The sequence below is a fragment of the Belonocnema kinseyi genome, chromosome 3 (genome assembly GCF_010883055.1).
Source record: "Belonocnema kinseyi isolate 2016_QV_RU_SX_M_011 chromosome 3, B_treatae_v1, whole genome shotgun sequence".
Taxonomy (NCBI): Eukaryota; Metazoa; Arthropoda; class Insecta; order Hymenoptera; family Cynipidae; genus Belonocnema; species Belonocnema kinseyi.
The window spans coordinates 156,186,917-156,209,146 of NC_046659.1; the positions used below are offsets into that span (position 1 = coordinate 156,186,917).

A 22,230-nucleotide genomic window follows, 5' to 3' on the forward strand; every position below is an offset into this window, starting at 1 on the left:
GCTATCTAAGGATGGTACTATAGAACGCCACCTCAAGGTAGGCCTAGTGGCGCCATCTCTTGGTCAGGCCGGAAACTTATCAATCCACCCTCGTATGTATGTCTCTTGGTACGTATGAATGTCTGTATGTATTTATATCTATATCTATATATATGCCTTTATCCTCTAGGCATGATGACGTACTCGGTGTTGACTAAGCCTTAGGCGTCCGTTTTGTATATTCGTATCAAAAAAACATTTAAAATCACTGGAAAAGCACAATTTAACAAGACTTTCATGTTCAATACATTTTTTTATGTAAGATTTTTATTCACATTTTTTTTCTTTAAATAAGAGCCACTTTCCCAGACAAGTTACAAGCAATGACCTGGATACAATTATTAATCAATAAAGGCAGAAATATCAAATAGCAACCATAAGTTGTTTATTATTGTGTATATGTATATTATACCAACCTTTTAAAAATTTTATGTAATAACAATATTTTTATTGACTGTAATTATAATAAAATTGTTTGAAGAGGAAAGACATAAGGATCTACTTTCAGAAATTATATTTCTGTATAAAAATGTTTTTAATTTTTGACAGCACGCTACATAATTGAAAATAAGATTTTTTACAAGAAAATTGGAATAAATGCTTAAAAATAAAATGAATTCATATATTAGGGTCGTTCTTATTTATACTTGGTGACATATTTTTTCTTAATTTCTCTGCCCTCACCTCCAAGTTTTGTTTGAATAATTTGAAATAATTTCTTCTAAATTCAAGCGAAATTGGTTAATTCCTAAGGGTTGCCCAAAGACCATCGAATTTTCTTTTGCTTTAACACGAAAAAATTCGGCTTTTTGTGAATTTATTATTTGAACGCAATGACAGTTAAAAATAATTCTGTATATCAGGATAATGTTCCGAATTCGTCAGAAAATAAAAATCAATCGTAAATTTTAATGTTCAATTACTTCATCAAACTTCTATGAGTCCCCAAGGAAAAACTCACATAAGTGAAAAATTTGTATTTTGCGGAATAACACGGTTTATTCAACTCTCTTTTTATTTAATTTACTGAAAAAAGCAGGACAAACATTTTATCTCATCAAATTTTCAACATATTTTAATATTTTCAAGTCTAAACTTGTTTTCTAAGAATACTTGTAAATAAATACATTTTATAAACAATGATGATGATTTTTTAGCACTTAATTCGAACAAAGTTAATTGAACTTAATACAAAAATCCAATTACTTTTGGTTAAAAAGTCTACTATTATATTTTTAATTCGGAATTTTTTTTGTTTTGTTAGAAAATTCGATTATCTGGTTGAAAGTTTAATTATTTTGTTAGAGATGTAACGATTTTGTCAAAAAATCATCTTTTTTGTTCAAAAATTCAACTGATTGGTTGAAAGTTAAACTAATGAAAAAAATTTTTTTTGGTTTAAGATTCATCTCTTTGGTTAAAGATTTAATTTGTCGTTTCGCAGAAAATTAATCTTCTTGATTAAATAATCATATTTTGAGCCTTCTGTGGGTTTATTGAAGTATTTTTTATTTAAATTAAATTCTTTTTGTGGTTGCAATTTTTTGTTTGAAAAAAATAATTTGGTGCAAAATTTAACAATTTGATTATAAAATTAACTTTTTTATCGAGGGAGTAATGTTATTTATTTTAAGAAATTTTCGACATATTTTAATATTTTGAAGTACTAATTTGTTTAATAAGAAAACTCGTGAATAAAAAAATTAATTTCATGCGTATTTTATTGTAAATTTAAATATTTATTTCAAATGTTCTAGGTTTTCTTACGAAATTAGTTATTACCTTTTGCATAATTTTTTCAAATATTTTATTAGAAAATCATTTTTTTCAATGTTTCAAAAAATTGAAAAAATCGTATTTTTCACTTTTGAGCATTCTGTCTGTATTGCAACACATTTCTAGTGTATGCAAAATTTTGCATGATGTTAAAATTTAATTAAACAAGTTTTTTCCCTTTTCGTGGGGGGAGGGGGTTGCACCTCCAAAAACCACCTTGCGCACGCCCCTCCTGCCCGTGAGGTACTTAAAAAAAGCTGTTTTATTTTTTTTATTTTACAATGAAAATTTATTAAACAAAAAAATTTAAGATCCCATTTTGTGGAAATTTACCAAATTTATGCGAAATTAATAGAATGAGATGAGAAAAATTGTCTTGAATTATGTCTAGCAGTATCAGATATTTAAAAATTGTTTACAATTTTTATAAACAATTTAATCACAAAAGTTAGATTTTTAGTAAAAAATTATATATAGCTACTTCAGATGTGTATGCTTTAAGTGACAATCTGAGAAAAAAGATTTCGGTATGACTTATAACAAAATAGAGACCATTTGTTATAATTTAAATTAATTTGTTTAACAAATGCATAAATTCGTCATTTTCAAACACATTTATTTCGTTTTTTAAAAGAAAGGACAATTAGTATCTTGCTTATATCTTTTTTATGCGATTCTTTAATTTCAAAAAATTAGTGTTGTTAGTTCAAACAAAATGAATTAACAAATACATAATATTATCATTTTCCAGCAAAGGAAATTCGTTTTATTTTATTTAATTTCCGATATGTTAAAAATATCTCTTCATATGATACTTGATTACAACAAAAAATTTCTATTTGTTTAAACAAATAGAGTAAACAAATTTATTGTAAAAAAATGTTATAACCAAATGCATAATGTGGCCTTGTTTTAGTAAATAAATTTAGTTTCTTTAAGAAAATCAATTGAATGGGTATAAACAATCGGCCTTTAGTTGATATTTTGCTGCTGGATAGCAATTCATAATTTTAAAACAATTTAATAAACAAATTATTCTGAAAAAGTTTTTTAATAAAAACATCATATTGTTTTTTATTAAATGGACAACAATTTGTAAGAAACCTCTCTCTGGTATGGTAACAAATAGGCCTTTACAGTGATATTTTGGTTATACAAATGCAGACAGGCCGAAACATAAAGATCCGTTAAAAACCAAAGATCGAAAATTTGTAAGATTATACTACTCTCTATTGAGTGAGAATGTAAAAATTAATCTTCTAGTCAAATGCCTTTCCATTTTTTATAAATATTGTTTAAGAAACTCACCTGTGACAAGCAGGTTGATTTTTTTCACTAATGAATGGGGGTAGGTGGCTACTTGGCATTCATACAACCCCGAATCTCGTGGTAAGGCATATTGTATTTTCAGTCTCCAATTCGTAGGATATCTATAGGTTCAAAAACAATAAAATTCAAATATATTCTCGTCAGAAAATTTTCTTATTTTATTTTACTTATAAATTTGCTTACCGAAAAGAAAGACTCACTCTTTCATCTAAACTGTACACCATGCGACTGACTGTCAGGAGACGTATTACATCAGTGCTACGATATGACCATGTAACCTGTAACAATAATTATCACGTTATCAAAAACATAGATTTCGGATAATTATTTACTTTGGGTTCAAACAGTCATTAAGAAAAAATCAGCATTCCAATGAAATTAATGTATTGTAAAAAACATTGTGCGACTTTTCGGTCAAATATCTAACCTTTGTAAGCCTCTTCAAAAAGCTTTAAAATAATAATATTAAAATTGACATAACTTCAATCCAATTATTCAAAAGAAGACTGACGAAGATTTCAAAACATTTCAAATTATTTTTTGATACTTCGAAAAACATGGACGATTTTTTCAATTAGCAAAATTACAAAGTTTTATAAAAAATCTAATAACTTCAAAAGATATTTAGAAGTTTTTAAATGACTACAAAAAAATGGAAACTTAAAAGCATTTTTAAAAAATTTAGAAGATAACCTAAAATTTTAAATATATGGAAATAAAAATTTTGAAGCTGCTCTAATTATTTGAAAGTTTTCACGATAATAAAAAAAATTCCAAAAATTCTGGAAAACAATTATAATTTTTTAAAAGACTTTGAAAATTTTTGAAAAGATTTGCAACCTTTTCAAAGCAGATTCTGGAAGAGTTAAAGGCATTTTTTTTATTTTTCAAGATTTTAAGAAAATTTTTGAAAAAATCTAAATAATTTAAAAATATAATTGCTAGGCAAATGTTTTGGAAATTATTAAAAAATCATTGCAAATTTAAACCGAAAGTTAAAACTGATTCTTACAGCGTGCATTTTTGAAGATTTGAAAATGAAAATTTTAAAACTTGCAAAGGATTTCTAAAGTTTTTACGAGATTAAAAAAATTCATAGTAAGTTTCAGAGATGTATAGAATTTTTAAAAAGATTCCAAATTATGTCGAACAATTAATCTTAAGAAAATATTTAAAATGAGTTTAAAACGTTTCTAAATATTCTGAAAATTATTGAAACAGAATATGGAAGTTTTAAAGTCAATATTTTTAATTTTACAAAATTTAAGAAAATTTTTGTAAAAGTTCGAATAATTTAAAGCTTTTTAATGAGTTCGAAAGAAGGTTTTAAGAAATGCAAAAACATTTTTAAGATTTCTGTAAACATTTTTTATGTCTTTTTATTTGAAAAAATTAAGTTTTAAAGATTTTGCAAGATTTGTGGGCAATTCTTTTAATCTTGAAAGGCTTTTAAAAATTTTAGAAATAATTCGAGAAAGTTCAGAATATATTTTTTTCAAGTTCTAATTATCTTTCAATCATCTTTTGCGACTAAAAAATCTTCTTTGATTAAAAGTTAAACTACTTGTTTGAAAATTGGTCTTAAAAAAAAGACAATTTATTATAACAAATTCAATAAGACCAACCTAAGCATCAATTACAATAACATATTTCAGGTAATAATTCTTTATTTAACTGTGATGTTCAACCAAAAATTTATAAATAATTCTTTAGTCAAAAAAATGAATTTTCCACCAAAATTTTTTTAAGCAATTGAATACATGTGTCTTTAATAGAAATAGTTTAATTTTTAAGTAAAATGATTAATTTCTACAAAAAAGAAAAATATTTAACAAAATAATACATGTTTAAACAAAGATATAGATTTTCAAATAAAATGATTGAATATTCAATTAAAATTAAGACATGTTCATTAAAAAAACAAAAACGAATAAATAGCTAAAAAATAATAATTTTACAAAATAGTTAGATTTTCGAACAAAGTGATGAATTTTTAACTGAAAAAGCTGAAATTTAAACTAAAAAGTACTATTGTTGGGTATTATTAAAGATTGTTAGGTATTATTGAAAATTACCGTCGGGTATTATTTTCAATAAAAAAAAGCTATAATACAAATGTATCGTAAATTTCATGATTGGGTGATTTTAATTAATAAACTTGTTGGGGAAACCTGCAGCTGCAAGCTTTGAGATATTGAATTTGAAAAAAGTGTTTCAAAAACTCATATGAATCTTAATTCGAAAATTGCAAAATCTTTTTTAATACACAAATGTATATTAAATGGAAATAAATCATTTATAAGCTCATTAGATCAAAAATAGGTTTTGAATTCCATTTTGAAATACTAGAGAAATAATAAATAATCGAGCTTTTTAGTAGTGGGAGAGAAGGTTATTACTTCTCTGAAAATGCTCCGGCGAACAGATGTACCAATATTGGATTGCATCTTGAAAAGTAATTGATGGCTTTTGCCCTTGTTTGATCCGGAGAATTGTTTTTAGTTTCGGCGTCAAGAATTGGATCGAGAGGAACGTGAACAAGGCAATATGTGGAACATTCGTTGATTACTAAATGCCAATAATTCTTCCGCGTTCGATAGAGCTAAATTAGGTTTCTGAAAAAGTTGCTTTGTGGAAAAAGCATTTTATTTTGACTCACGACACTATTGATCCTTTTTGGCACTCTTCTTTTTACGCAACTATTTTACTACTATTTTGAAACAATGTGCAAAATTCCTGAAAATAAAACCAAGAATCTAACCACCAATTTTGGACAACTGCCATAAAATGTTCCTATTGAAATTTGAAAAAAAAAATAAAGAAAAACTCTTTTTTTCCTCCTACAAAATAAAAAAGAGAAGAAAGGGGATATGGTTGGTTGCCTTTTTATTTATTTCCCTCTTTTTTATTTTTCTGCAAGGAGGAATATTATTTTGAAATACCTGCAGAGTGGCTGTTTTAATCAAAGATAAAAATTCCCAATCATTTTCCGCTTTTTCTAGGTTTGAAACATTTTAACGGTATTTTTAATTAAAAAACTCGAACTCTAAAGATAACCATTTTTCCATTTGTATTATTAAAAAATGAACTGGAAATTAAAGCACTCAAGGTGGAACTCTTGCATTTTAAACGTTTGAAATTGAAGTTTAAAAGTTTTGTAATTTAAAAATGGTGTATTTAAATCTTCAATGACTTAGATCTATGAAACGAAACTTTTGAATTCAACAATTTAAAATAAAATGCATTTAAAGTGAAAAATGTTCTTTTTTTTACTATTATAAATTGTGTAGTTAAAAGATTTAGTTACAAAAATATAAATTCCAGTTATCATTTTCAACGCTCTGAATTAAATAATTCATTATTAAATGAGATTTTTTTTTAAATATAGTATAATAACCAATTTTAAGTTAGAAACTTCAAAACTTGAAAGATTAAATAATTTCTTTTAAAATAATTCTAATTTCAAATAATTTTTTAAAACAAAAAATCATTTTCCCTTACCCTAGCAATTTTTAGAAAATTTTCCATATTCTTACAGATTTTCATAATTATTTAAAAGTTCATACTGGAATTGTTATACAAATAATAAGTGTTTAATTGTTATTTATACATCAAAATTCAAAAATTTCACTTGAAAATTGATAATTTTTTAAGCAGAACAATTAAGATCGTAACGTTCAAACTTTAAAATTTTGTTGAAATTTTAATCATTCAAGGCATTCTATTTCAAACAATCAGTTTCTAATTATTAACATTTTTTATGACTACAGCTTTTCAATTAAATCAGTTTGAATTTTATTTTTGAACTCTGGAAATTCTTAAATTTCGAACGGATGTAGAATCATCTGAAGAAATAAATTATTGTTCACTTAATTATACCCTAATTACACTGCAATTTTTAAAGTAATTGATTAATTTATATTTACAGTCGATTAAATAAAGAATCTAGAATGAAAAATCTTGTTAAGTGAAAAACTTTCAAATACAGCATTATAATTTTTAATTGTTAAATTCGAGGTTGAACAGATTTTTTTTTCTAAGATTTGTGAAATCCCTGGTCTAAAAATAAATTCACTGTCATTCCTGGTTTTTCCCCGTCTCAAAAAATTGCCCGACATTTTCCGATTTCTCGGTTCAGCGCCCAACCTGAAATGACACTAATATTACTATTTTTGCAAATCGATCGAAATGCAAATACTTTTTAACTTTGCCTTCAACCTTTAAGTATAATGGACGTGCGGTCTCACAGACCGCACCATTCTTTTGATATGTTGGTCCCTCCCCTCCTGGCCTCCCTCGATGCTCTGTTATTAGTAGCTTTAGTTTTAGTTGTGGTTTTGCCAAAATAGGTGGACAACATGTGGTTCTACGTGAAACTGGTGAGTAATATCAATTTAAAGCTCATTGGTGGTCTGTGAGACCGCACGTCCACAGTTGCGTCACGATGATATATTTCTGTTTTAATTTATTTGAATGTAACTAGAATGCAAAATATAACACAAAAAAAAGTTGGGCTTGATATGGGCGAATATTGGAAAAATGGTACGGAAGAATGGACGTGCGGTTCACAGACCGCACTATGCATCAGGTATTTTAGTTTCTCTCCCTACTGGAGCAAAAATGAAATTATTTCTTAACTTCTACACTGCTGGGGTGGAATAATATATATTGTTAGGATATTTTACAAACTTCTGAGGAAATTTAGGATTTCAAAAGAGTTATCAAAGATATCAAAGGATTTCAAAGACTTTAAGGGATTTTAAAGGAATTGAAAAAAATTAAACAACTTTGAGGAGTTAAAAGAAATGAAACGAACTTTTTGGAGGAATTTTGAAAAATATTAAACATTTCAATTTAAAAAAAACGAAAAACCTTAGTATTGTGGCAACGATTTGTCTGAAAATGCGAAATATCGTTAAAGTATATATAAAGAAGGCATCCTGTAAGTTTCATGTTATAAACATTTCAATTTAAAAAAAACTAAAAACCTTAGTATTGTGGCAACGATTTGTCTGAAAATGCGAAATATCGTTAAAGTATATATAAAGAAGGCATCTTGTAAGTTTCATGTTGGCTTAAGCATTTTTGTGAAGAGGTAATTCTTTTCGTGAAATTACATTTTCGCGCTTTCCTGAGAAACGAACAAAGATGCCACAAGATAAAAGTTTTCACCTCTAAAATCTTGCTCTAAACAGCATAAAAAAATAATTTTTTAACAAAGAGAATAAATTGCTTACTAAAAATATGAATTGGGAACCACATTGATGAATTTTAAATAAGAAGATAATTTTTTAAAGAAAATGATAAATTTTCAAACAAATATTTATATTTTCTCAAAAATAAAATCAATTTTTAAGCAAAAATAAACTAATTTTCAATAAACTGGTTTAATTTTCAACTAAAGTAATAAACAATAAATCTTTACTAGGAGAGTTTGAATTTGAATGAAGTTTATTAAGGTTTCCAAAAAGAAATGAATTTTCGATTAAACTGATTATTTTTTAACTGTAATAGTTCAATTATCTCGTATGCAAAATAAAGCTAGAAAGTTGCAGCTTTTAAAATAATTTTCCACTTATTATCAACTTTTTAATTAGTGTGACATAATAATCAATGCAATTCAACAAATCAAATTGTTTAAACAAATTATTGTTTATATATTTTTTTCTTGTATATTAATGCCAACATTTCGCTAATTTTCAGACACAGTAAGAAAATAATTAATGCAATTTAGCGAAAAATAATTGTTTAAATAAATTAATTTCAAGTTTTGAAACAGAGTTTCGGTTAGATTGGTTAATTAGATAGAATATTATTGTAGAGGCCTAATACGAGTGGTTAATGGATGTTTGTACGACAGAGGTCTCTGTATTGTGCGGTTGATAAGTAGAAGAGCTACTACATCATAATTAATTTTTATTATGCGAAATTAATTGAAAACGCGAGAAAAATAAGTTCTAAAAAGTTCACTGCGGGCTGGGTTTGAACCAACAACCTTCTCATAACGTGTGAGGGGCACTACCAATTGCGCCACCGCAGCACCAACAGTGGAAATTTTAGAACTGGTATTTCCTTAATTTCGATCGAAATTATTTTTCATAGATGTTATTAATTTAAGGCCTGTTTTTATATTCAAGTTTTGAAACAGAGTTTCGGTTAGACAATAGAGAGACCTCTGTCGTACAAACAGCAAATGATCACTGGTATTAGGCCTCTAAAATAATGTATTAACGTTCGAAGATTTTAGTTCTTTGGAATGTTGAAGAATTAAGGTTTTCTATTTTAAAATGTCTGGTTTCAAACATTTCATTTATCATTGAGCCGCAAAAACCTGCCCGACGCTCGAACACGCGTAAAAGTATTATCGGCGCACTTAAAAGTAGAAAATTTTTTAAACAAAAAAAATCAATTAAAACAAAAATCTAGAATTATAGAGAATAAGGAAATAAAACTTTCTTATTAGAATTTGTTTCGTCGGACGCTTATTTTAAAATAATACGAGCGAAATATCGTATAAAAGTTTCTCTTTGATTTAATTAAGTTTAAAAACTTAAATGATTCTAATTAGGCTAACTGTGATCAAAATTAGTTAATATTTATAGGGCTTATTGAGAATACTATAACGAAACCTAAGAATTTATAAAAAAGTTAAAAATCGCTTAGTGTTTAATAATATATAATTGCAAAATTAGGTAAGTCGATAATTGTCTTTCCTTGGCTTCGTCAGTAAAAAGCATCTAGGTAGCTTCAAGTTTCAAACAAGTTCCAGTGTTATTTGTTAAAAAATGTTACATAAAATTTTTTGTGAAATCTTATATCGATTATTTAGAAATTGACTGAAATATTAATATTTGGGAAAAGTACTCAAAGTCTGTCCGCGCCTTTAAGGCCATGTGAGCAGTGGGTCACGTGACAAGATTCCTACCTTACCAACACTTTAATTATTCCCTAACTTTATTCACACAAAGCGCAACGAATATTTGCGACAGATCAAATAAGAACTCTTTTTCAAAATTTTTAATTCCAACCCCTTTCAATTTTTAATTGTTGAAGTAATGAGAACTTTATTTTCAAGAATTAAGCTTAAAAATATAAAATTTTTTAATAGAAGATTTTAGAACTACGAATTTTAAACAAAGAATATCATCATTTGAGAAGCTCAAATGTTTATTTCTTTAAATTTGCACATACTTTCTTAGAAAAGAGAAGATATAGTAAGATTAATTTAAAGCACAATATGTCATCAGGTGGTATGAAATCTGTGATATTTCATGTAATTAGATGGATTTTTCTCCTAATTTGTTGTTAGTGTCTTCCATTTGTGCAACCCTTCAAATTAAATTATATTACCTCTAGATTAATATACCCTCTGGTATTCTTATTGCAGAAAATAAAAAATTTACCTTTTAATTCAAAATCTTCATTTGAAATAGACGGGCGCCTTAATTCATATTTTTTCAATAGGAATCACATGGACGTTTTGATATTGTAGAATACTAAAGTTTCAAACGTTTTTATCATTTATTCAAATGGAAATTCTCTCAGTGTCATTCTTATACATATATCCTTAAATCTTTACTACTCAGAAAATATTCTTACCGTCTTATTGCCCAGCATTCCAATTTTGCAATCGAGCAGTACAGTATTTCCAATTCTAGCAGTAACATTCTCTTCCTCCTCTCCATCTTCAAAATACGGTGTGTACTTTCCCAAGTGGCTGGAAAGTTTCGGCTGAATGATTTTCCCACTGAAGATCAATTGATTCGCCTCCCGATGTATATTTATGACTCTCGAAGATTTGATTTCGCGAAAAGATCCACCCTTTCCGTTTAAAATCTCATTCTGTGATTTGCTTCCCAGATTCTTTTGCGTCGATTGCTGTTCTATAGAATCAGAACTCTTACCAGGATGTTTTTTCTCATCCGAAGAAACTTTCATTCCTTCATCTTTCACTTCAGTTTCATTTCTTTCTAGAGAGGTTGGAACTTGGTACGGTACAGAAACTTGGCGAGATGCTGTTTTTACATCAGAAATCTTTCCAGTGGCTGTAACTCCCAGTCGTCGATGACTTTGATCCTCAAACTTTTCTTCTTCGACTTGATTCTCAGTGAGAGTCCTCACCAAGGAATTTGGTTTGGAACCACTTTCCTCTCGAGGGGATTCCTCAAGATCGCTTTCAGAAACGACAAGAGCTCTAGCAACATCGTAACTCGAAAGGCCGGGAATTTCCTCTGAGGAACTTTCCACAGGATTTTCAGACACGGAGTGATTTTTCATCATTGAACCTTGCTCAGTATTTTTTTTCCGATTGGCAGATAATCCAGGAGGATTCTCTTGAAGAGGGTCGCTCTCCTGAGCCGTCTCGATTTCCATTCCTAGCGTCAAGTTGGAATCTCGATCCTTTTGAATCTCTCCTAATCGTCCTGCTAAATTGGACCTTGTTCCTTCCTCAAGTGCGGTGGATTCTCTATAAACTGTCGACGATTCGTAGCCAATTTCCTCAGACATCCTTCTTGATGTTGCATTGATCGCCTTGTTTGTAGTGTTGTTTTCAGCCGAGTGTCGATTCTCCTTCTCAGGATGATTGATTCTGAGCTCAGCGGCGCCGCTTCCCATCTCTGCGTCAGAAAGAAAGTGCAAAATATCAATGGTTGAAAGGAAAAATTGGTTTTCATACATTCGATGGAAAAAGTCGCGATTGGATGGAAAAATATTGGATGAATAACAGGGTGGTTTCAATTTATACCCGCAAAAAATGAGGGGCTAAAAAAGGGCGTGTTCAAAAAATACGTCAAGGTATTTGGAATCCCTTTTCCATTCCTTTCCTTCTTTCACAGATCATCACACGAAGCCCTGAATCACCAAGAGTGATGTTAAAAATAAGGATACCCCAACCACTTTCAAGTACAAATTTTTCCTTCGATATTATTATGTAAATACCTAAAATATAATAGAAATAATGCAAATGGGGTAGATTTTTTTGAAAATTGGGTTAAGAGGTGAATCAATTATTTTTAATAAAATTAATGTATGGGTACCGTATTGAATTCGAAATGAATCGCTTGAGATAATTTTCTACCAAACAGTTGTATTTTCAAATATATAGCTAAATTTACAACAAATAAATTAATTGTAGGAAAAAAGTTGCATTGAAAACCACATAGTTGTACTTTCAAAAGAAGTGGAATTATTTTTAACAAAATAGTTGAAGTTACAACTTATAATGCTCACTTTTTATTAAAATAGTTAAGTTCTTACAAAATAATTAGAATTTGAATTAAAAAGTTAAATTCGCAAATAAAATCAATCTTTAACGAAAAGCATGATTAAAAAAACAGTAGTTTAACTTTCAACCAAGTACTAGAACTATTCATAACCAAAAATTCTCAACCAAAAATATAATAATTGATATTTCTACTCAAAAAGGGTGAATTTTTAATTAAATAGCTAAATTCTTGACAAAACTCGGTTTGTTTTTTATCAAATAGCTGCATTTTAAAACAAAAATGCTCAAATTTGTATCAAAAGTAAGAAACTTTCAAAAGAGAAAGATTTTTCATTTAAGTGGCGAAAAATTTTCGACAAGAAAATAAGAATTTACAGTCAAAAAATGAATTTGTAACAAAACAGTTGATTTTTCAAGGCAAGAAAATGAATTTAATACAAAGAGTTCAATGTTCAAACCAAAAATATGAATTTAGATAAAAAAGGTAATTTTAAACAAAAAATCTATCAAAGCTATAGTTAAAAACTATACATTTTCCACCGAAAATAGAATAGTTAAACTTTCAGGTCAAAAATTAATTTTTAACAAAAAAAGATGGATTTTGAAATAATAAAACTAATTGCGAACAGGATCTACATTTTTGGAAAAAATACTTTGGTATCTGCGTAAGTAATAAATTGAAAAGTATTTTTTATTAATTAAAAGTGTGAAAAAGTTTACAAATTATAATGTGGTGGCAAAATACTAAGATTATAATTATTACTCTATATAAAAAATTAATTTACGATTAAAATATTCTCTTTTATCAATAAAGTTTCTTTAAACATTTAGAAATCAACTTTGTCATAATATAAAATTATTCTTTTTGAAACTGGTAAGAAAAAAGTAGATGGCGCAGAAAATTCGTAATATTTATCAGTAGATAAATAACTTTTAAAAAAGTCACTTGAAGTTGTATTTACGCAGTGTCGCAAACAATCAGGTTTTCGGATACAACTTTTTTGATAAGGATACAATTTGAACGCAAAAATATGAAAATATTAAGGTTAAAAACTAACAATTATCATTTTTCATACCTAGATTCCTAATAATTTCATTTTTTTTAATTCAAACAAAGCCTTAAAAATTGTTGGGAATTTAATTTTGCAGAAATGATGCATTTTTATATTGCAGTAAACGCAGTTGAATAGCTTTACCAATAAAAAAATAGAATTAAAGAGCTTCGTGACAGATATTATATTTATAGAATGATAAAAACACCCAGTAAATAATGCGGAAGGCAAGAGCAATAAAGAAGACTCACCTTCGAGAATCTTCTGATGCGTTTCATTTTCATAGCGATAAATTCAAATAGTATGTTAAAGAAAAAGAAAAAACACATTCCCGAGATATTTAGTATCTAAATATTGATACTTAAAGTTTGATGCAAAAAAGTGAACTGAATCCGAAAAAATCGGCTAATAATTTTAGGTTTTAAATTTTATAGGTTTTCAAAATCGGTTTTTAACATCGATTTATTACAGAATTTTTAATTTTTTGCAAAAATCAAACTAGCCCCCGAGGTATGGAGATGTTGAAAAAAAATAAAATGACATTAAAGAAAAATCTTCATACCACAAGGTGCGTTTCATTTTTTCAATAATTTTAAATGCAATAAACCTATTTTTAATAAAAATTTTGGTTATCTAATTTTGCACTGCCACCCTTCAATTATGATGGATTCAATTATATTCTCTAAGAGAAACATTTTTTTAAACGAAATAGTTAAAATTTTACGTCCTGCCTCTGTAAATCTTTAAAAATAAAAACAAACTATAAAAATTCAAGTGACAGTTGTTTTTATCGCATGATAAACAACCCCGTATATATTGCGGAAAGAAAGAAAAAAATCTGGTTTTCAAGAGCGTTCAGATTTCTTCTTTATGGTAGATTTAAATAGAATCTGCTACCATAGCTTACCTTTTCTACTTATATGATCGCTGAATTTAGTATAAGTGGAAAAAACCATTCATAGTTAGACATGATACTAATTTTCTAAAGTGTATTATTAATCATAGTAGAGTGAATATATTCTCTTAGATAAAATTTTTTTAAACATAAATTTAAATATTACATCTTTCCATTATCAATGGTTGGAAGGAAAAATTGGTTTTTGTACATTCTGCAAAAAAAAAATCAATATTGAATGCGAAAATATTTGATAACTAGAGTTAAATATATAATTGAAAAAGCGAGAGATATCCCACCAGAAATTTTTGACGCTTACGTGAATTCAACATTTCACAGTATTCCAAAGATGTCAAGGGTATTTTATTAGAATTCCGAAAAATTCAAGTGAATTTTAGTGAATCCAAAGAAATAAAAAAATGAATCATTAAAATGAAGGCAAATTCAAAATAATTCAGAAGATTCCAAGAGAAATCAATAGATGTAAGGTAAATTCATAAAAAGGACCTGAGTTTAAAATTATCCCAGACAATGGCATTTTTATCTTCAATCTTTTTTATATACTTATATTGCTAATACTATCAGTATTTTGTATTAAAAAAGTTGAAAAAACTTTAATAATATATATATATATATCTGATAATGGAGAGATTTGTTAGAGCTATAATTTTTTTAAAATGATAAAAAATGCATAAACATAGCTGAAAGCCTAAAAAATTAAGAAATTCCCATCTTCAAGAATCTTCTGAAGTATTCCTTCTTTGCCGAGGTTCATTCAAATTAAATGTCTGGTCATTATCCAAAATCCAAAATAAGTTTCGTAGAAAAATAATGTTTTTTTTTTTTTTTGAAGAAAAACTTCTCAACATTTTAATAGACTTGAAAACTTGGCTATTGTAGATTTTTTTTTTTTAAATGTAGATTTTAAAAAAAAAATTTTTTTTAATTTTATTTATAGGTCGAAGAGAATGAACAAATTTGTAATCAAATGTAAAATTTTGAATATTTAAAAAAAGTGTGAAAACTTAAAATGAGTTTCTATTTTCACTGATGAATTATTTAAAAAAATTTTTTAAATTTTGAAAGCGTTTTAACAATTTTCAGAAGAATTCGAGTTAGCTTAAAAAATGTGTAGGATTTTTAAACAAAAAGTCAATTTTTGAAGATAGTGAACAAAAAATACAGAAGCTGTTGACGCGGTTTGAAAGAATTCAAGAAATTTATACATTTTCTTAAGTTTTCTAGTAAAATTTGAAATAATTTTTATAAATTAATTTAAAGGAAATATTTAAAAAGACTTTAAAATATTTAAAAACTCTAGCAAAAAGGATTTGGAAGATATGAGGGTAATATTTTTAATTTCTCAAATGTTTTTTTTCTAATTTCAGGACAAATTCGAAATATTTTGAAAGATATTTAAAATAATTTAAAGATTATTTATAAGTTAAAAAGAATACACGAAATGTTATTCAAAAGAATCATAGTAATTTTAAATCAAAAGTACATTTTTCAAGATAGTGAAGAAAAAATTCAGAAGCTCTTCACACGTTTTAAAAGTATTGCAAAAATTTGAAACACTTTCTTAAGTTTTCTAGCAAAATTTAAAATAATTCTTTTATTTTAAATTAATTCAAACAGAATATTTAAAAATATTTTCAAATATTTAAAGACATTCCACAAAAGAATGTGGAAGATATTAAGGTAATTTTTTTCTTTCTCAGATTTTTTTAATTTTAGGAAAAATTCGAAATATTTTAAAAGATATTTAGAATGTGTCGAAGCTTTCAAAAAATGCAAAGAATATTTACAATTTAAAGAAAATGAACAAACTTCTTTTTTAAAATACAGATTTTTGAACATTTCGAAGAAAGTAGGAAAATTAAAAATAATATTTTATTCTGACTAATTAATTATCAAGGATAATTCAAAAAGATGGAAAATATTTTTTTTATTTAGACAAAAATGTGGAATATTTGAAGTTGATTTTCGTAATTTTGCAAGTTAAACTTTTTTTCTTTAAATTAGAGTAAGTTCAAAAGACTTATAGTAGTTTTAAACAAAAAGTAAATTTTTGAAGATAGAAAACAAAACGTTCAGAAGTTTTTCACGCAGTTTAAAAGATTTCAAGAGAATGAAACAAAATGTTTAATCGGATACGCACAAATTTTTCAATATTGCACAAAAAAACTTGTAAAGAATTTTGAAATGTTACAAGAGGATAAAAATATTTTCCTAAAATTTTTGTATATATTTTAGGCATTTTTTCATTTTGACTTGTGGGTTCTGACATCTGTGAGAATGAAGCAGTGCTATTTTTCTAATTTCGAAACTTTTTCAACATGTTTTACGGAAATTCGAGTTAGTTTAAAAGATACGTAATAATTCTTGAATTTTGAAAGAATTAAAAATATTTTGAAACTTGAAAGAGTTTCCGACAATATATTAAATATTTCTTAATTTCTCACTAACTTACAAAAGTGCTGAAGTGTGAATTTTGTAACATCCTATAAAATAAAGAAATTTTCTTTACAATTTTCTGGATTCATTTTTAAAACATCAGAAATTTTTAGATGTTTGTTAATTTACTGCGAAATTGTAGTAAAATTACATTTATACTTTAAAAGCAAAATCCTAATACTGGTTATCCTGGTTTTCATATTTGAGAATCTCCTTCTTAGATAAAGGGTGAATTTTCAAGAACTTTTAACAGATAAATATTTAAAATGTGTATTCTGCATGATAAATTATTTTCTCCCTCAAAGTGAGAAAACTCCCCTTTTCAGAAAGTTTTGTTTTACTCATAATAATGTTATATTCACAATTATTGTAAGCAATCATCTGGCTCTCTACTTATAGAATTCTGATCAGCCGCACCACTAAGTAGAAAAGGTAGTTTGTAGTAGGACAAACAATTAATTAAAAAAAATTATTAAATATGAACTTTGTGCTAAATTTTTTATAAGTGTGATTTTAAATTTAACATAAAGAGCAATTAGTTATATTTAAAACATTTGAAAATTCCTGTTCACAAAACGCAGTATTTAGTATGTAAACATTTGTGACATGTTCCATCGACCGATTTTCTCTTCGAATCGATAAATTAAAAATTAGTTTCGAAAATTGATTGTCAGCACTTTTTTCTGCTTGCATTAAATTTGAGAAGTTGTCTTCAATGACTAAGTCAATGATGCACGCGATATAATGTCAAAAGTTTTCTAATATGAGCTATCCACTTTTGTAAACAAGAGAATGCCTTCTAGCGCGCCGTTACTGATCGGGAATTTCCAGCCTCTTTTTTAAGCTGATAAAATGGAAATTTACGTTCACCCTTCGAAGAATGGTGATCATTGCGAAAATTCTGAATTAATTCAAAACTTTTTCTCAGACAGAAGTCCCATTGAAAGAAAAAGTGAAAAGCTACTGAACTTTCAGTAAAATGCGTTTAAGAACTGAAAACTGTAAACAGATTTTCATCTCGTAAAATTAATGGAAAGAAGTTTTTGCTTTTTCAAAATCAATTGTCAAATAAGCAATTTTAATAACTATCAAGGGTGTTTGGATGGTTTAAAACGATAAAAAAATATTTTTAAACTGATAAAGATTTAAACATAAACAGAATGTAGATTTTTTAAATTTCACACAAAAAGTTGAGAAGCTTTTCGAGAATTTGGAGAGTTTTAAAACACTATTAAAGAGGCTAATTTCAAAGTAATTTAAATTTTAATTGAATAGTTTACTTTTTAACCAAAAAAGATGAATTATCATGGGTAAATGTAATAGTTGACCATTAATATAAATTATTTTACAGGATTTTAAAAAAACTGTAGCAAAATTTTTCATTTTTATCAGATTACAAAATTTAGAATAAATTATGATAATTATAAGGAATATTTAAATGTCTTAAGAAGACACGTTACAGAAAAAGATTCAACAAATTGAAAATAAAGTGTAGATTTCTGAAGATTCCGCAAAGGTTAATTCAAATGATTTTTTGTTCTTAAAAATTCATATTAGGACATTATTTTTAAAAAATTCAATAGATTTCAAAAAATTTTCAAAATGTGCACAAAATTTGAGTTTTAAAAATTTTTTCTAAAATTTTCTAAAATCCATTAAAATAGAAAACAAAATAAATTCACGTTGATATAACTTTAGTCAAAATAAACAAATAAAAATATGAATTAAATAGTTATTTGAGATTTTTATTTTGCATAAAAAATTATTCTTATCTTCAAGTAATAATTCTTTTTAAATTTTCGCCGAGTTGTAAATTCAACTGCTTTCTTGAAAGTTGATGTTTTTAACGAAAAATTAAAGCACATTTTTTTCTACATTTTCACAAACATTTTCCATCTTTTTGAATTTTCCTAGTTAATCAATTAGTTTGAATAAAAAATCATATTAAATATTCTTACTTTTTCGAAATGTTAGAAAATATGCACAGTAATCTACCTGGTTGAAAAATTAAACTTTTTGAAGGTTAAATAATTTCCTTAAAAATTCGTGTTGAAAAATGAAATTAAGGTTCACTTGATTTAAAATTAGATTTTTTATTGAAATATCGATTATTACTTTTTTTGTTGAGAATTTAGATTTTTTTGTTGAAACTTTTTTGTTTCTAATTCATATTTTTCCTTAAAAAAATTTAACTGTTTCTTAGAAAATTCGTTTCTTTTAAAAAATGTTTAATATTTTTTGTTTTTACGTATATTATATTTGTATAATTAAACTGATTTGATTTGTAAAAAAAAAATATTATATTTAAATATGAACTTTTGAATTTTCCGTTGAGAATTCGTATTTTTTGTTTGGAAATTCAATTACAATATTTGGTTGAAGATAAATTTTTTTCGATCTATCTGAAAATTTGAAAAATATCTTCGAATATTCTTAAAATTTAAAAAAAAAAAATAATAAACGAACCTTGAAGAAAAATAAACAAACAAAACTAAGAAATAAATAAATAAAATATGATTCTAATGGTTGAAAACATCTTCTTTAAATCATAAAATCAAATTCCAATTTTACTCTCGACAACAAGTTTGAAAGCTACTCAGCTCAAAAACTTTAAAACTTGAAATTTTTGTCATTTCGAAAATTGTATTATTGTAGTATAACTTCGAAGACAAATAATTCTGCTTGAAAGCTAGTTTAGACGAAATTGGCCATCAATTCTGATGTATCTCTTTATACGTTGTTTTATTAGTTACACTGTTACAGGAAAGAGAAGTTTGAAAGCTTTTATCCTGCACGTAAACTCTGGAAGTTAAGTGCCCACTCAAAGACAAGCAGAGCTGACATTGGAAAATAAAAATAAAAATTTACTGGTTACACCTGGCCATCAAAAAACTTACTTTCAAACTAACATCAATAAAGTCATTAACTATATTCCTCAAAAATAAAAGTGAAGCTGAATTCAGAATGAATGAAACTTCTATCATCTATAAAGCACAATTTCATTTAAAATGAAAATGTTAACATATTTTCATGACAATATAATTTAACTGCTTTGGAAACTTTCAGTCCTTTCACGTGCCATTTACAATACCTTTGTTTTATTTACAGTTCACAACTGCTGTAAATACTCCAATGAGTGCAAAAACAAAAAATTCAAGCCGAGAAATAATTCTAAAACATAACAGCACTGAAGAAAGTTTAAGAAAATAACTTCAGTGAGGGGCAGTCTGAACTTTTGAACTACGTATTCCCCTTTTAGAAGAGTACAGGAAAAAATGCCTTTTTAACTCAAAAAGAAAAGCAAACGGCTAAATTTTCAGTCACAAACATTAACTTAAATTTAAAAAAATAATTTTTCTAACTTAAAAAATTACTTTTAACAAAGCAGTACAAACTTCCAACAAATGGTTTAATTTTCTATCAAGCATTTTTCTATCAATCATTTTTATCAGAAAAGGAAATAGTAAAATTTTCAGTCCAAGAAATTAATTTTTAATGAAATGATGAATCTGCAAATAAAAAATTAATTTTTAAAAAATCAGATTAACATTTGATAGTTGAATTTTCACAAAACAGATGAATTTTCAATTGCAAATTGTAAATATTCAAACAAACGAAAAAACATTTTCAATTAAAAGAAGCTAATTTGCAATTAGATAGTTATAGACGAAATTGATCTCTGAAATATCAAGTTTGTTCAAAAATGGAGTAGTTTAATTTTCATTGAAAAACATTTATTCTCAATATAAAAAATAAAAAATTTCAACCAAAGAGACAAAGTTTCTCACGAAAAGGGTTAGTTTTTTAACAAAAATTTATTAATTTTGTAAATTTTTAATAAATGTCCAAATAAATATTTAAAATTTTGAAGGATATTTCAACCACATATTTAATTTTTCATCTCAATAAGATACATTTTTAATAAAAATTAGATTGTTTAATTTTTTCCTGTGTAGAAGAATTTTCAACCCCAAAGTGTGAATATTAAAAGAAAATATAATTTTCAACTAAAACCGATTGATGAATCTTTAACGAAAAAAATGAAATTTTAAGAAAGTAGTTCTACTTAAGAATAAATAATTTAATTTTCTAGCAAATTTTTGAATTATCTCCAGAGTAGATGCATTTTCATCCTGAAAGTGGGAACATAGGAAAAAAATAATTTTTAAATGAAGAAAGCGAATTTGTAATTATAAAAGTTCATTTTTATTCAAAACGATAAAATTTTTACATGAAGATCAATGATGTTTGCAAAAAATGCAATAGTTAAATTTTATGTTTAAAAAATTGATATTTAATTTTGAAAATAAATTTTTAAACAAGGAAATACTTTTTGAGCCAAATTGTAAATTTTCAACATAAAGTTTATTTTAAACTGAAAAGGGTAATTTTCAATTAGAAAGATGCGTTTCTAGTCCAGTGAGATGAAATTTTTACATTAAAAGATGAATTTTCTACAAAGCGGGATAAATTTTTAAGTAAAAGATTGAAATATGCAAAAAATGGTTACATTTTCAACCAGAAAATTTTTTTGTTAAGGAAACTCTTTTTTTTATAAATCCTACATTTAATATCCTTTTTATAAGAATATTTTAATCCGAAAAATGTTTTAAAATTTTAGATCTTCAAAACTCATTTTGTTAATGAGTAGATAACTTTTCCTTTTAAAAATATTTAAGGTTTGTAAAGCTCTAACCTTCTCAGATTTGCCTAATATAATATTCATAAGTTGAAGTTAAATCCTTCCAAAAGAAATTCTATTCGAATAATATACTGCAAGAGACGTTAAGAGCTTGGTACAAAACAAATATGAATATATGAGGAACCGGAAGCTTGCAACACCTAAGTAACTGCGAAGTAGAAAATACCTGTAAAAATTTTACTAAGGCAGCAACATTATATTAGCAGTGGCGCAGCTCACTTTGGCCGGATTTAAAAAAAGATTAAATTATTTTATTAAACTTTTGATTCATTTAAATCACGGTACTCAAACTTAAATATACGGCATGAACACTTGATGGAATTTATTTGTAAAATTTTGATTCAAACTACCTCATAAAGAAAATGTTTGCAGACATCACGGTTTTCCTTCTATTCCCCTTTTTCTAAATTTATATGTTGCCCCTTATTTTCAAGAAACTTCTCCCTATTCTCATGTTTCCATTTTTTTGCTTGAAATAAAATAAAAAGTCTTAATATATTGCCGGTTCAGTCTTCGTCTTTTTTTGTCCCAAATTCTAGAATTTGGTTCAAAATTAAATAAATTTGTTGACAATCCTACTTTTGATTAAAAAATTCAGAATCTGTGGATCTGAACGAGTATCGAAATGAAAATCCGTAAATCAGTTGATTGAATATATATATACCAGGTGTATACATATGAAACCGGTATTTTTTCAAGAAAAAAACACATTTATTTCAAGAGAATGATAACAAATATTTTATTCAAAGTATAC

General features: G+C 26.3%; 1 protein-coding gene across 1 annotated transcript in view; it reads right to left on the bottom strand.

The window, feature by feature from the left end:
• LOC117169286 overlaps nucleotides 1-22,230 on the bottom strand; it is a 136,583-nt gene that overhangs the window by 106,252 nt on the left and 8,101 nt on the right. Inside the window, exons 2-4 of the mRNA XM_033355588.1 lie at nucleotides 10,744-11,762; nucleotides 3,328-3,422; nucleotides 3,124-3,245 (exon numbers count right to left, since the gene is read on the bottom strand). Coding sequence (XP_033211479.1) covers nucleotides 3,124-3,245; nucleotides 3,328-3,422; nucleotides 10,744-11,762 — 1,236 coding nt within the window. The remainder of the gene's footprint in view (nucleotides 1-3,123; nucleotides 3,246-3,327; nucleotides 3,423-10,743; nucleotides 11,763-22,230) is intronic.